Source organism: Dendrobates tinctorius, unplaced genomic scaffold (genome assembly GCF_039654945.1).
Source record: "Dendrobates tinctorius isolate UK_male_01 unplaced genomic scaffold, ASM3965494v1 ptg000024l, whole genome shotgun sequence".
Classification (NCBI taxonomy): Eukaryota; Metazoa; Chordata; class Amphibia; order Anura; family Dendrobatidae; genus Dendrobates; species Dendrobates tinctorius.
Genome location: NW_027361692.1, coordinates 15,246,098 through 15,262,875, shown reverse-complemented (window position 1 = coordinate 15,262,875; position 16,778 = coordinate 15,246,098). Strand labels below are relative to the sequence as shown.

The window sequence follows — 16,778 nt, the reverse complement described above, 5'->3', positions numbered from 1 at the left end:
CACATTTGTTTTTTGCTTGGCTTTTTTGATAGGTGATTTTTGCCATTATGATTCTCCAGGTCATTACGAGTTCATAGACACCAAACATGTCTATATTCTCTTTTATCTAAGTGGTGAAAAAAAATTCAAAAGTTTGCAAAAATAAAAATGCGCAATTTTCCGAGACCCATAGCATCTTCATTTTTCGTGATCTGGGGAAGAGTGAGGAATTATTTTTTGCAGGCCAAGGTGAAGTTTTTAATGATACCACATTTGTGCAGATACATTCTTTTGATCGCCCGTTATTGCATTTTAATGCAATGTCGCGGTGACCAAAAAAACATAATTCTGGCGTTTTGAATTTTTTTCTCGCCACGCCGTTTAGCGATCGGGTTAATGCTTTTTTTATTGATAGACTGGGCGATTCTGAAAGTCGTGATACCTAATATGTGTATGTGTGTTTTTTTTAATAGTTTTATTTTGATTGGGGCGAAAGGGGGTGATTTGAACTTTTAGGTTTTTTTATTTTTTGTAATTTTTAAACATTTTTTTAACTTTTGGCATGCTTCAATAGCCTTCATAGGAGGCTTGAAGGATGCACAACCCGATCGGCACTGCTACATATGGGCGATGAGCAGATCGCCCATATGTAGCAGATTTACTGCTGTGTTTTGGGTGTCGACCACCGGGCGGCGCTCAAAGTGATCTGCCTGCAACAACCATAGAGGTCTCTATGGTTGTCCAGGCAAAGCATCGCCGACCCCCGATCACGTGACGGGGTCGACGATGAACTCACTTCCGGCCCGGTGGCCAGAAGCTCTAGTTAAATGCCCGCTGTCAGCGCTTGACAGCGGGATTCAACTAGTTAATAGGGGCGGGCGAATGGTGATTCCTATTGCGGGCACATGTCAGCTGTTCATAACATCTGACATGTCGCGGCTTTGAGGTGGGCTCACCGCCGGACACATTACTGCACCAAATGGCGAAGATGTCATGTATGTGTCTGCCATACCAGCAGATCAAGGCGATGAAAGCATTGTTTCACCATGCTTTTAAATGAATCAATAAGTGATGGATTTTTATATTTGAAGATTAGGGATGAAAGCTGCATTGCTTTTTCTAATTCCTTGTGGTAACAGACGGAGGGCGGATTCAGTAGATAAGGCAAGGAACATGGCCTTGGCATCTTCACCTTCAGAAGTAACCCGGTGAACAGGGCAAGCTAGGGCATTCCCTAACATTAGAAACAGGGAAGGAGCCCGTGGTCCTGTGTAACCGGACAAGAGAGTCTTGACAGCAAGGGTCCACAACCCACCGGCTACAAACCTATGAGGTCAGTTGTGTATGTGTCACAGCCTAAAGAATGCAGGGGCTGGCAGTGATTGTATTGATCAGTGACCAATCAGCACTTTCCTTTCTTGCAGAGGAAAGTGCTCAATGGTTAGGACAGGCATCTATTAATGGCAGAGACTCTGCATTAACTAATGAGCACTCTCCCTGGTAGTAACACAAAGTGCTGATTGGTTACTGTGAGGCTCCTCTCACATAGTTACATCCCTGCACTGTGAGATAACAACTTCTGAAGTGAAGGAACACTTTGCTACCACGGGGGAAGAGGAGGGATGTTCCTTCTCTACTTATATAATGCCCTGCATATCATGGTGGACACAGGGAAAGTTGCTTTCCCATAGCCACAGAAAGGGGCATGGTCTAACAGATTGTAAGGGAAGGGCTTACTGGGCATCAGAGTCGGGCTTTGAGATTCTGTGATGATCTATGTGCCCAACCTGCAACAGAAGGCAGGTAAGTAGGTAAGCTTTCAAATGACTGCTAAGGGGCTATATGCAAACTGATAGATTTTAATTTTATCACCTGATTAGAAATGCCACCGGCACTTCCATGCACACAGAACTGATTGCTTTGTGTGCATAGAACATCGTATTATTGACAGCACTTCCTCTGTTTACACAGGGCAATGTGCTGTCTAGAGCAGTGAGTTTTAAGTAAGCTTAAAGGAGCCATCTAGCCTCAGAAGAAAGGTATGCAGGCACTCTTTGTGACTCTAGAATACCTAATCACTATGGTGGAGATATCACTGTAGTTTGGCGGTGTTTGAATGAATGAAGAATCCTCAATGCCTATTCAAGTAGTGTGTGAGCTGTATATGTCTAATATGTAAGTGGTGTGTGCAGTATGTGTCTGATATGTCAGCGGTTTGTTAGCTGTATGTGTCTGAAGTTTGAAGGTGATAGTAGGCCAACTTGCCTTAGGTGTGTATGTGCTGTGTTTAACATGTGAGTAGTATGTGTGTCTGATATGTGAGTGCTGTGTGTGCTGTACATTTCTGATATGAAAGTGGTAAGGGTGCTACATGTGTCACGAGGGTGTCACATCCCGCTAGAAGACCTAGAGTTAGATGGTCACATCAGATAATGAATTGCAGGTCTTTATAAGAGATGGTGTAATTTGTGTCAAATATTAAATGCATTTCGTTTCCTCTGGTGCTGAAGAGGTTACTGACCCTTTCTATGCTGGTCAGAAATATGCAACTTCATTTCAACTGCTTCTGATCTGGTCATTACATCTTCCTATAGAAACTGGTCAAACCTTTGTGTCAATGCTTGTGAAAGATTTGTCTTCCTGTGCTTTGTGCTAAAGCTAAGTGGTTGGAGTACAGTTGTTGTAGTAGTGTTTTGTGGTTGGCTGCTGAACATGTGTGTTTATCTCCTGGTCCCTGTTCCTATTTAGTTTATTTCTCCCTGTCCCTATCCTCCTCCCTATTGTTGGTTAGTGCATTTGTGTAATAGAGGTTTTTGTTATCCCTGTTTTGTCTTTGTGTCCAGTTTACCTTTCATTTCTGTCCCATGCCTCATGGGGTCGGGGAGGGGACAGATCAGGGTTTAACAGGAGCATAGTAAGGTCAGAAACTCTGGCCTCTCTACCTTCAAGAGCACCCCAGGACAGGAATAGTTAGGGTCCCAGTTCCAGGGTCAGTTTGAGGCCTCCCTTCCTTAGTGAGGATCTTCATAGCATGGCAATGTGTCTGATATGTAAATGGTATGTATCTGATTTGTGACTCATTTGCATACCATTTAATAGAACAGGACTTGAACAGCAGCAGAAAGGGAATAATGAACAATTCTACATGAATATATGAGAATTTCATTATTTAGTAACCACTTGAGTACCAATGACATATTAGTACATCATCAAGCAACTTAAGTTTTATTGTGGCTCCCTAAAGTAGAAAAAGATGACAATGTGTCCCTAAGACTAAAAAAAAGCTGTGCACCACTGTTCCAGGGACTCAGAATACCCTAAGACCCCTTTACACAACTGTATACAACCTCTACATCAAAAAACATCAGTGTTTTGGATCAATGTGTCATCAGTAGAGTTGAGCGAAACGGGTCAAAAAATTTCAAAAGTCTCCGACTTTTGGCAGTCGGGTTTCATGAAACGAAACTCGACACTAGGATGAGGTCGGCCACGAGGTCGGCGACTTAAGCGCCAAAGTCGCGTTTCAAAAGTTTGTTTTGCGCTCTTTTTCAGCCAATCAGGATCCACGGACACTGTGGACAACGTGATGACATAGGCAGGGGTCACCACCATCTTTCAGAAGGGCATGCAAGTGATTGGCTTGCTTTGGTGGGCGTCACAGGGGGTATAAAAGGGCGTGCACGCCGACCGCCATGTTACTCATGCTGATCTCAGAATAGGGAGAGCTGCTGCTGATGATGATTTTGTAGGGAGAGCGTTAGGCAGGGAAGAAGACACCAAAAACTGCTTCTGCTGCTAGCGATATTGCCTGTACAACACACCAGTCACTGTGTGTGCAGTGCAAGTTGAGGCTATATTTTGCTGGATCAGCGGTGTTGGTTGTTAGGCTGCCTTCTAAGGCTTCCTGACGGCTGCATTGCTGTTTACCCACTGCTCTGCAAGCTGTTTTTTAAAAGAAATCCCAATTTTTTTTTTTTGTCCTGGTGAGGTACTGAGCATGCATTTTTTCATACCATACAGCGGTGCACACTCCTCACACAGTACCGTGTAACGGCTGTTATCACAGCCACAGTGAAGCTATCTGTGTGTCACTCTGTAAGAATAAGTCGAGGATATGTTCCGTTCTTACAGACCTGCACCTTCTAGTTTTGTCTAGCTTTCAAACAGTTAAATATATTTGCTGTCTGATCACATTCAAAACTATAGAGAGACAGCGTGTGTCAGTCCGTATACTTAAAAAACATGGAGCTTGACAATTTTATGTACACTGGACAGCCTAGTACGTGCACGCGCCTCTCTCAGTACCGTGTAACGGCTGTTATCACGGCCACAGTGAAGCTATCTGTGTGTCGCTCTGTAAGGATAAGTCGAGGACATGTTCCATTCTTACAGACCTGCACCTTCTAGTTTTGTCTAGTTTTCAAACAGTTAAATATATTTGCTGTTTGATCACATTCAAAACTATAGAGAGACAGCGTGTGTCAGTCTGTATACTTAAAAAACATGGAGCTTGACAATTTTACGTACACCGGACAGCCGTGTACGTGCACGCTCCTCTCTCAGTACCGTGTAACGGCTGTTATCACGGCCACAGTGACGCTATCTGTGTGTCGCTCTGTAAGGATAAGTCGAGGACTTGTTCCATTCTTACAGACCTACACTACTAGGGAGATTCCTATTCTGCCCAATTCTATATACACCTTGCAGTTTGTCATACACTAGACAATTTCTGCCTGTGACATAGCACTGTGATATTCACTGGGCCTCACACAATCCAAAAGTGTCCAGTGTCCACAAGTGTGTGCAGAAATTCAAAATCTCCGTTATCCTCTAGTGACATTTTTCACACCTGCGACATCGAGCCTGTGACATAGCGCTGTGATATTCAGTGGGCCTCACACAATCCAAAAGTGTCCAGTGTCCACAAGTGTGTGCAGAAATTCAAAATCTCCGTTATCCTCTAGTGACATTTTTCACACCTGCGACATCGAGCCTGTGACATAGCGCTGTGATATTCACTGGGCCTCACACAATCCAAATGTGTCCAGTGTCCACAAGTGTGTGCAGAAATTCAAAATCTCCGTTATCCTCTAGTGACATTTTTCACACCTGCGACATCGAGCCTGTGACATAGCGCTGTGATATTCAGTGGGCCTCACACAATCCAAACGTGTCCAGTGTCCACAAGTGTGTGCAGAAATTCAAAATCTCCGTTATCATCTAGTGCCATTTTTCACACCTGCGACATCGAGCCTGTGACATAGCGCTGTGATATTCAGTGGGCCTCACACAATCCAAAAAGTGTCCAGTGTCCACAAGTGTGTGCAGAAATTAAAAATCTCCGTTATCCTCTAGTGACATTTTTCACACCTGCAACATCGAGCCTGTGACATAGCGCTGTGATATTCAGTGGGCCTCACACAATCCGAAAGTGTCCAGTGTCCACAAGTGTGTGCAGAAATTCAAAATCTCCATTATCCTCTAGTGACATTTTTCACACCTGCGACATCGAGCCTGTGACATAGCGCTGTGATATTCAGTGGGCCTCACACAATCCAAAAGTGTCCAGTGTCCACAAGTGTGTGCAGAAATTCAAAATCTCCCCTGTCCTATAGACACCTTTTACCTTGTTTTACATTACTATATAGTTTGTTGGATTTTGTCTACATTTCTACCAAAAATGAGGAAGGCTGGTGGAAGAGGCCGTGGAATTGAGCGGGGGTTGGCAGCTGGTAATGATGGTGTTGGTGGTGGATCTGATGGTAGTGGCAAAAGCAAAATAGGACCGAATGCAGGAGGTGTTGAGCCTCCGTCATCGTCTGGCTCCACAAGGCCTCGAAGGCTTAGTTTTCTAGGAGTTGGCAAACCGCTTTTAAAGCCAGAGCTTCAGGAAAAAGTTTTGTCTTACATTGCTGACTCAGCCTCCAGCTCTATCGCCTCCTCTTCTGAAGTTGTAAAAAATAAAAGCACTGAGTCGTCATTGGAGGCTCATGTTCATGAACCACACCTTTCCTTGTGTCCTTCACCCCAACCAAGATTGAAGGATGACGCAGGCCATACTACTGATTACTCCATGGAGCTGTTTTCACATACCATGCCTGGATTATCAAATGAAATGGTGAATTACCCAGGCCAAGTTGAATCTGACATGGAGTGCACTGATGCACAGCCACTGATGGATGATTCTGCTGGTACATTCACTCAGAGCACTACATTGTCCTCGCAGTGTACAGAGCCAGATGCTGACCCTGATGAGACTCAGGTGCCCCTTCCCGCACACTATACCACCATACACGGTGACACAGAGGAAGGTGCACATGACATTGAAGAGGAGGTGATGGATGACCCAGTTGTTGACCCAGATTGGCATCCATTGGGGGAAGAGGGTGCTGCTTCCAATAGCTCAGATGAGGAGGAGGAGCATCCACAGCAGACATCTATATCGCAACAGCTGTTATCTGGCAGGCCCGGAGCACTCCAAAGACAGGTTCCAAAAATCAAAAGAGTTGCTGGACAGCTTGTCCAGAGGGTCAAAATATCACAGCATGCTAGGCCGCAAAATGTCTGCCAAAGTAGGAAGAGTGCAGTGTGGCACTTTTTTGAACAAAATCCTCATGATCAGGCCAAGGTTATCTGTAAGAAGTGCGCAAAGACCTTTAGCCGAGGGAAAAATCTGAAAAATTTGAATACCAGTTGCATGCTTAGACATTTAACCAGCATGCACTTGCAAGCGTGGACACAACACCAAACCTCAAGTACCACATGTGCAACTGATCACAAAGAAGGTAGTCAGCAATGCTACATTGTTTCCCCCACTGTAAGCCCACCGGTTAGCACAGCAGCAAATGTTGAGGTGTCGTTGCAAGGCCACAGCAGTCAGGGAATCCCACTGTTATATCAACGAAAGACTGAATCTAGGCCATCAGAAAGAACACGAACTCCATCACCATCATCAACCCTCTCTCAGTCCGCCCTGTCCACCGCTACTTCCACCATATGCAGCTCTCAAGTCCAGCTCACCCTCCCAGACACTATGAGTAGGTCAAGAAAGTACTCAGTCTCTCATCCGCGTACACTGGGTTTGAACGCCCACATTGCCAAACTAATCTCGTTAGAGATGATGCCCTATCGGTTGGTGGAAAGCGCAGCTTTCCGCAAACTTATGGCCTATGCAGTACCACGCTATGACCTACCCAGTCGCCACTTCTTCTCTCGCAAAGCTATCCCATCCCTCCACCATCATGTGAAAGACCGCATTGTCCATGCACTCAAGCAGTCAGTGAGTGGAAAGGTGCACCTCACAACTGATGCATGGTCCAGTCGGCATGGCCAGGGCCGTTACGTGTCCATCACTGCGCACTGGGTTAATGTGGTGGATGCAGGGTCCACAGGGGACAGCGGTGGTGGGACAGTGCTGCCTAGCCCACGGTATAGGAAACAGTTGGCTGTAGGCATTCGACCCTCCTCCTCCTCCTCCAGAAGCAAAAGCTCGTCCACAGAGCGCAGTCGTACGAGCACTCCTTCTGCAGCTGCCACTGTTGCACACGAGGTGTCCCCCTATCGAGCAGCTAGTGGAAAGCATCAGCAGGCTGTGTTGCAGATGATGTGTTTGGGCGACAGACACACCGCCGAGGTGCTGGCCGAGTACTTTCAGCGACAAACTGAGTCATGGCTGGGCAGTGTACATCTTGAGGCAGGCAAGGTAGTTAGTGACAACGGCCATAATTTTGTGGCAGCCATAGCCCTTTCAAAACTCAGCCACATACCTTGCTTGGCTCACACCTTGAACCTGGTGGTGCAGTGCTTCCTCAATAATTATCCGGAGTTAACAGCCCTGCTCCAGAAGGTGCGAAGTCTGTGCGCGCACATCCGCCGGTCGCCTGTACACTCCATTCGTATGCAATAGCTGCAGCCATTGCTCCACCTTCCCAACCACCGCCTCATTATCGACATTGCAACTAGGTGGAACTCCACCCTGCACATCGTTGAGCGGCTGTGCGAGCAGAGGCAGGCCATAATGCATTTGTGGGAGAATACACGGCCAGGCACTTTGAGAGCAGACATGGAGTTGACATGTGTGCAGTGTTCGAAGCTGAAAGACCTCTGTAAAGTCCTTCAGTGTTTTGAGGAATGCACACGGCTGGTAAGCGCAGACAACGCCATCCTAAGCATGAGCATCCCACTTATGCGTCTGCTCATGCAAACTTTGACGCACCTTAAGGAGCAGGCGTCTGCGCCAATGTTGACGAGGAGGAAGAGGTGGAGGGAATCCTTGATGACATTCAGCCATTGTCTGCTCAGTGACCTCTCCTGGACGAGGTGGAGAAAGAAGAGGAGAAGGAGGATGATGATGGGGATGATTACTTAGGGGAGGAGGATGCATCTCGTGGGGCAAGTGAAAATGTTGGCGTGGCAAGGTCTGGTACAGGGTTTGTGCGTGACTGGAGGGATGTGGATTTGCCAGAAAGTGCTCCTCCACCCAGCACTCGCAGTGCATCATTAACACCGGAAACATTGGCCCACATGTCAGATTATGCCTTGCAGATCCTAAAAAGGGACCCACGCATTGCCAAAATGATGAACGATGACGACTACTGGTTGGCCAGCATCCTAGATCCACGCTATAAAGGCAAATTACAAAACATCATGCCACAGGAGAACCTTGACCTAATATTGGCTACTAAACAAGCAACTCTGGTTACCCGGTTGGTTGAGGCATTCCCAGCACACAGCAGCGGTGATGGTTCTCACACGAGCCGTACGGGCCGGGGGCAGCTTGGCAGAGGTGTTCGTGGTGCACACAGCAGAAGTGATGTTGGAGACAGGGGTTTCATGACAATGTTGTGGACTGATTTTTCACGGACCGCTCACACAACTGTTAATACAGCATCGATGGAAAGTGACAGGAGACAACAGTTGTCAACTATGGTTAACAACTACTTTTCCTCCCATATCGATGTTCTCCCGCACGGGTCATTCCCCTTTGACTATTGGGCCGCTAAACTGGACACCTGGCCTGAATTGGCACAATATGCCTTACAGGAGCTCGCTTGCCCAGCTGCAAGTGTGCTATCGGAAAGAGTCTTCAGTGCAGCTGGATCAATCCTGACAGAAAAAAGGACCCATCTGTCAACCCAAAATGTGGATGATCTAACCTTCATTAAAATGAACCATGCATGGGTTTCCAAGGATTTTGTCCCACCTTCCCTTGATGTCACATAGGTTGCTTTGGTCCTCCTCCTATTCCGCGAACTTGACCTATTTCGCCTTTTGCAGCAGCTGAATGACCCACATCTACATATGCCACTTTGTAAACCTCCCTAAGTGGGCGGCCCCCCCCATGGCCGGGGTCACCACCTAGCGCACAAAACCGTGCGAGTCCCGTTGCCCTGGACAGGTGGGTAGGCCAACTCTTGGGCGCGGGCACTGGCATAGGGTCCCTCAAAGTGCAATAAAGTGTCTCTGACAGTGGTGGTGCACACCTGCCGTCAGACACACCGCCGTACTATGAGGGGCCCAGTGCCAGTACCGACGCCCACGAGTGTGCCCCCCTTGCTTGGGCAGGGCCCCAGCATTTGCAATGTTTACCTCTCCCTGCTCCTCCGCTGTGTAGTTTGGGCTGTCAAATCCTTCACTGGGACTGCCACTACAAATTGATTGAACTGAAAGATGATGATTAAGATGTAGCTATGCCCTGTCCTGCTGGCCGGGCTCTAGCTCCAGATGATCAGTGGCTTCCATTTCTTATGGACGTTGACTCACAATTACATGCAGTGGTGGTTTATCATCAGCTTTCACAGTTTTCCTACTCACAAATGTGTGACATTCTGGCGCACATTTCAAAATGTGCCCTCTCATGCCAATCAAATAGAATCGCCTACGGCCTGTGGCTTCTGTCTTTTGCACTCCAAAGTTACGTTACAGATCATGATAGCCAGTGAGCACCATGTTTACATCGCTCCCTGTGATAAAAATTGGATTGAGATGAGCAACAGTGATGGAATCAACGGAAGTGCGATACAGCAAGACTTATTCACAAAAAAATGTTTTCACTGTCTCAACACACAAATTAATTGAGGGTCAGCATCGCCTATGAGAATTGTGATGGAAGTTTTTCCCGTGAATAATAATTCCTAGATTTCTGCAATCAATAGCCTTTATGTCACTAATTGTATGCATCTCATTTCCTATTGCCGAGAGGCTGGACTGTATTACTGAGACAGAAATATATATGAAGATTTAAAAATAACACCAAAAGTATATAGTTGTGTATGCCTCAAATGCATTTCCTTTTTTCCACTTTTTAGATTGCTGTGTAATCCATACTGAGAACACGGAGATTTTACATGTTTAAACTATGCTATATATACCTGCTATCCAGTGATAAAGTACCCTTTCTCAACTTTGTACAATCTGGTCAAATCCATACTGGGCCTGAGAACATCTGAGTCTGCCTCCTGATCTATAGACATATATTTTTAATGTGTAAACTAGGCTACATATATACGTGTTATCCGGTGAAACTGTACCCTTTATCAACTTTCTACAATGTTGTTGAATCCATACTGGGCCTGAGAACGGGTGCCGAGCTGTTAAGCAAGCTACAGCACCTGTGGTTTTGACACGTAATTTTTTCAGGAATGACGGTTAGGCCTAACTCCGGAATTGCGGTTGACCTGAACTTACTGGGAAATCATTGTTCACGGGGAATAAACTGAATCCCAGATCCCCATCACTAACGGAGTTCAGCAGGTTATCTGCACCTGTAAGCGACAAAAGCTGGTCCTTTCAGTGTAGCGTGCATGCAGCCCCGGACATGTACTGGAATGCTAGACCTGTTATTGCTCGATCTCACGTGCCACAGCCTCGCGTATCCCTCTAGTAAGCTTGACGCGTACTGCGGGGCCATGCCGGAGTCTCGGTCGTTAACGGAATAAAGCTGAGAAATCGCTAGCACAACTACAAACGGACATACCACACCACACACAGAATTGACAAAGCTTGCAATCTGTCCATATTTTCTGTAGCTTGTATGGTAGTGGTTTCCCGGGTGCAGTCCAATTAAGCCACAGGCTCCACTCCTGGTGGTGCCCTTTTGGATATTCCTTTAAGTTTCAGCTTTGCAATCATACTGCCCCCGGAAACCAAAAACTTTGCCTTCAGGGACGCTGTTTGGACGTTCGTGGGAATAACACCGCCCGATCAGCAGTCGGCATATGGGTCGCCCTCCCAGGGCTGTGGGGTACTCGTTACCGGGCCGGTGTCAGTGGGATGTGTCACAGCAGCGGTGACCCGGACGGTGGCCCTGGGCGCCCATGTAAATGGCGTGGTATAATGGTAAAGAGTTTATATAGATAGTTTGACGCCACCTGTGGTGTTCGGCAACATAGATGTTAGACCGACGCTCCATGCAGATCCTCTGGGACTGATGGTGTTGTGCAGCAAAGATGGTGAAGCTCCCCACAGGTGGAGCTGGAGTCCCAGGGAAGTGTAGATGTAGTGATGGGGGAAAGGCACAGGCGGTGTAGGTGCTGGTACCCAGATGTAGCGGTGCTGGAATAACTGTAGGACACCAGAGCGTGCAGTTCCAAAGCTTTACTCACAGTCTGCAGGTTACACAGATGCCTGCCTCTGTGCTGTGTCCTCCGGGTCAGGACCTCTGCCAACCTCCGGGATCAGAATGGAAAGCTCCCTTCCAACACTCCGCCAACATGTACCTTCCTGAACGTCTTCTTTCTAGCGCTTGTGGGGGAAGCACTCACAGGACCGTGGTTCACTGAAACGCCTCCTGTCTAACAGATGTTCCTCAGACTTTACTTGTATGGGAGACAGCTGTAGCCTTTTCCTTCTGCCTCGCACACGTCGATGCTGGGGCCTCCGAGGCTTAGTTGGGTACAGAGCATTTATAGCTGCTACTTCCCCCGGTTTCTGCTGCAGGAACGTCAGTGTCCCTACAAACTCGGAGACCGGAATCCAGACCATGCGCTCCAGCTAGGATTGAGCCTTAACTCTGCTCATCCTCCAGCTCCCCTTCTCACGTCCACACACTTCCCCTTCCCTGCAAAGAGTGCCATAACTTACCTCCTCCCGACCACAGAGAGCAGCTCCTCAGCAGTCAGGTTCAGAGGTCTCCCTGCTGGCCCGGAGTGGGAAATGTGTTGTGTGTTGGTTTCACTGCTAGAGAGATCCTTCGTTGCTCCCAAGCTTGACAACACACTCCCTAGGAGGAAGGCAATGCCACAGTGGCGACCGTACTCTTGGGGACGCCACAAGTGCACTGAGGCCCAGCCACTGCTGGATGATGCTGCTGGTACATTGACCCAGACCACTACATTCCCCTCGCACTCTACACAGCCAGAATCTGACCCAGAGGAAACTCAGATTCCCCTTCCCACATACTATACCACCTTACACGGTGACAAAGAGGAAGGTGCAGATGAAAGTGCAGGTTCCTTGAGCAGGTGGGGGGGCATACTCATGGGCGATGGCACTGGCACAGGGCACCGCATAGTACGCAAAAGTGTCTCTGCCGGTGGGAGGGCCTAAACAGCCAAGTGCAGTGAGATGGAAGATGGGGACGACAAGGAGTTCAGAGTAGTGCAGGGATTCCCTAGCAAGGAGACTTATGTAATTGTTTTCAATGTTGGGACAGCAATTTTTGGGGAGCACTATACTCTGGTGAATGATATATGGGGCCCACCATACACTGGAGCATTCCAAAGGTGGACATCAGACACTGGAGCAGCATTTACAGGGCCCATTATACACTAGAGCAGTAGAAATTGGGCCCATTATATATGGAGCATTATTTAAGCCCATAAGACAGTGGAGCTTCATCCATTGGGACCAACATATACTGTAGCATTATGTGGAGCTCATCATATATGGTTTGAAACACTATATGGGAATAATGATTCCGTATGGAGAAATATATGGGCCTCATTACTCTGTATAGCGCACTAAGCGCTGGCCATAATACTGTATGGAGTTATATACTGTCCGTTTTTGGAGGTATTGGAGAATTTAAAATGGATATCAGTCATGAGATGTAAGAAGTGAAGTATTTTTCATTGTACTATACTGCTATTTCTCTGCCGTATCGGAGCATCATGAGTTGTGGTATGTGTTAAAGGGGCACTCTTTGGCCCTGGGCCCACGAAAACCTGGAGCCAGCCCTCCCCCCCACAACTGTAGCCAAATAACCCCCATTTTTCAGTGCGTAACTAGTATTATGAAGTTAATTAAGGTTGACAAGCTTCAGTACCAAGAATTTATGCTTTTGGCATTCAAATGGGCACTGTTGGTGTGTTTCCTGTCCTCCTCTCACTGCTGACTTTAATTCTCCATTGACTTACATTGGGTTTCGTGTTTTGGGACGACCCTGACTTTTCCCTATAGTCGGCTGATTTTGCTCTACCCGACTTTTGGAAAAGTCGGGTTTCATGAAACGAAACTCGACCCTAAAAAACCAAAAGTCGCTCAACACTAGTCATCAGTGTACCCTCTGTGTTTTTCTGGAATGGATAAAGAAAGAATGAAATTTCAAAGCTTCTCCAATACTTCACAATATTAAACGCGTACAGCACACAGATTGTACATGCATGCCATCCGTGTGCTGTAAGTGTTTTTCACGAACCCATAGACTTGTTTTGGTTCTTGTCATCCATGCTGCCGGGAAAAAATGAACATTTCTCCATGTGGTTCACATTGACACACACACAGCTAGTGTAAAAACGCAGACATGTGCATAGTACCATAGATTACAGTATAATGCCACATGTACTACAAATACAGACATGTGAAGGAGGCCAAAGTATTTCAGAATTCCTTTAAAATAAAAGAAACATAATAACTGAAAGCTGTGTTAGATGTTTTTCTCCAGCCTATGGTTTAATTGGATTTAAGAATAAGGTTATTAAGGGATTTTATCTATTTAAAATGTAATGTAGATTAATTTATATTGTAACCCTATACTGTATTTTCAAGTGTGTTCAGGAATGTAAACTTAGAGATATGAAATATTCCAAAATTTTACTATTACAACAGGGATTACCTGGAGAACACGGAATACCTGGAAAACCAGGCACCATAGGAGAAAAGGTATGTTTTTTACTTATTCTTTTTATTTAGCTTTAAAGATTCTCTCTCTTCATCACCTATCAAAGGGATAGAAGATCACTAGCTAATTGGTGGGCATCTCACCAATATTTTTTCCCAGAAAAGCAAACTTTATCCACTTTCCTAGACTCTATTCATTCTCTATAGGGCTGCTGGAAAAAGCCAAGCTGAATGCTTTACATCTTGAAAGAGAATGAATGGAGTGCAAGCTGAGCATGCTCACTGCTGCTGCATTTCTATTGAATATTATAATTCGCAATTCCGCTGATCGGTGCAAGTTCTAGAGGTTGCACCCTCACGATTTATAAGTTATTACCACTGATGTTTGTTTTAACTGGACAACTCCTTAAAAATTATGGTGAAGGGAAATTTAAAATTACTTGTACACTTAATGAATCGTTTCAGTTTGTGTTCTCTTGCTAAGTGATCCATTGTTAAATTTAATATAAGGATATTGTGAGGCTAGTCACTTCTCACGGTCAAGCCGTGAGTCAGAATGGTCTAGGAGACCAAGGTTAGAAGCCAGGAGGGTATGTCACAAATAGAAGGAAGAGACAAACGAGTGGTCAGGTAATGTTCCGAGGTCAGAATACCTGGAGGATAGCAGAACACAGCAGAAGGGGTTAAACAGTCGGATGGTCAGAACGAAGTCCAAGGTCAGACAGCAAATGATCAATTATACAGAGCTCAAGGCACAGGGAGCACAAACCTACTAGATGAATATACGTCTGGCAGAGGTCTGGGAGAAGCAGCTCAGTTAAGAAGCATGGCAATCACCGGGGATAGTGAACACTTGGAAACAGCCGACGCCTCCCAGTCACAGATTGGATAGTCGAGCGCTCAATCAACACACTGACAGTTCAGCATGTCGCTGTACCAGATTTGATGGCCAAGCTGTCAATCTAAGTAATGACAGCTTCAGCATGCCTCTGTACCAGATTGGATGGCCGAGCTGTCAGTAACTGCATCCCAGACACCCTGAGGTGTGGAATCGTGACAAATATTATAGAATAAGTTGCAAGAATAGTTGCCTTGTGCTGTATGACTAAGATGTATTTAAGAGAAAATAACTAAAAAATTCACTTAGTAATAGTTGCTAAGCAATATTTATTTCACATGTTGATAATTTTTAACACCCACTTGTTTTATAACTATAGATTCTTTGATTTTCTCATTAGGAAAGTTGTCTCTTGCAATTTAATAAAGTTTATGCTAAATATGTTTATTTCTGCAGTATTTTTCTGATTTTTTGACCATTTAATGTACTAGTTATATCAATATTTAAGCACAATATTACACCTCAACAAAATAGTACAAAATAATTGCAACTTCTAGCACAAATGATAGAAAGCAATGGTATGTGGATTCTGTTTATCAGTATGTGTTTCCGTACTTTAAGAATAAGTTAAAACGCTTATCATTTATTTCAAAGGGGGATCCAGGTGGTCCTATTGGATCTCCAGGTCCTCCAGGTTCCAAAGGAGAACCTGGACCAGCAGGATTTGGATTACCTGGAGAACCAGTAAGAATTTATGCTTTATTTTTCTATTCCAGCAACTAATTCAATTATAAACTCGACGTCTGTGTATATTTATACCAGGGGTCCTCAAACTTTTTAAACAGCGGGCCAGTTCACTGTCCCTCAGACCATTGGAGAGCCAGAATATAGTTTAAAAAACTAAGAGCAAATTCCTATGCACACTGCACATATCTTAATTTGAAGTGAAAAAAACAAAACAGTAAGAAATGCAATATTTAAAATGAAGAACAAGTAAAGTTAAATCAACAAACTTACCGATACTTGGAGTTAATTTTTCTCTTTCTTGATATCATTGTTCCCTAGGGTAGGCCAGTAAATGTCTCCAATATTCAGGTAAATATCCCCATTAGGCAGGTTAATGTTCCCAATAGGCAGTATTGTTCCTAAATAGACAACATAGGTCCCCAATAGGCAGGTAAAGGTCCCCAATAGGCAACACAGGTCCCCAATAGTCAGCATAGTCCCCAATAGGCAGCATAGTCCACAATAGGCAGGTAAAGGTCCCCAATAGGCAGTATAGGTCCCCAATAGGCAGCACAGTCCCCAGTGGGCAGGTAAATGTCTCCAATAGGCAGCACAAGTCCCCAATAGGCAGCACAGGTCCCCAATAGGCAGCATAGTCCCCAATAGGCAGGTAAATGTCCCCAATAGGCAGATAAATGTCCCCAATAGGCAGCATAGTCCCATTAGGCAGCATAGTCCCCAATAGGCAGGTAAATGTCCCCAATAGGCAGTATAGGTCCCCAATAGGCAGGTAAATGTCTCCAACAGGCAGCATAGCCCCCAATAGGCAGGTAACTGTCCCCAATAGACAGAATTGGTCCCCAATAGGACAATATAGGTCCCCTATAGGCAGCATAGTCGCCAAGAGGCAGGTAAATGTACTCAATAGGATGTATAGGTCCCCAATAGGCAGCATAGTCACCAAGAGGCAGCATAGTCCCCAATAGGCAGGTAAATGTCACCAACAGGCAGGTAAATGTCCTCAATAGGCAGGCATAGGTCCCCAATTGGCATGATAGACCATACCCAGCATTAAAAAAACCAATACTTACCTATGTACCCCGCTGCTCTGAAGAGGTGCCCTCTCAAGTCCACATTCTTCTGGCACAGGCAGCGTGACGTCATCAGGCGTGGTGTG

At 45.8% G+C, this 16,778-nt stretch overlaps 1 protein-coding gene across 1 annotated transcript in view; it reads left to right on the top strand.

Moving 5' to 3' along the window:
* The window catches only part of COL19A1 (collagen type XIX alpha 1 chain), a 1,445,738-nt gene that overhangs the window by 1,077,762 nt on the left and 351,198 nt on the right, over positions 1-16,778 (top strand). The window contains exons 25-26 of the mRNA XM_073569423.1: positions 14,026-14,079; positions 15,530-15,619. Of these exons, the coding sequence (XP_073425524.1) occupies positions 14,026-14,079; positions 15,530-15,619 (144 nt within the window). The remainder of the gene's footprint in view (positions 1-14,025; positions 14,080-15,529; positions 15,620-16,778) is intronic.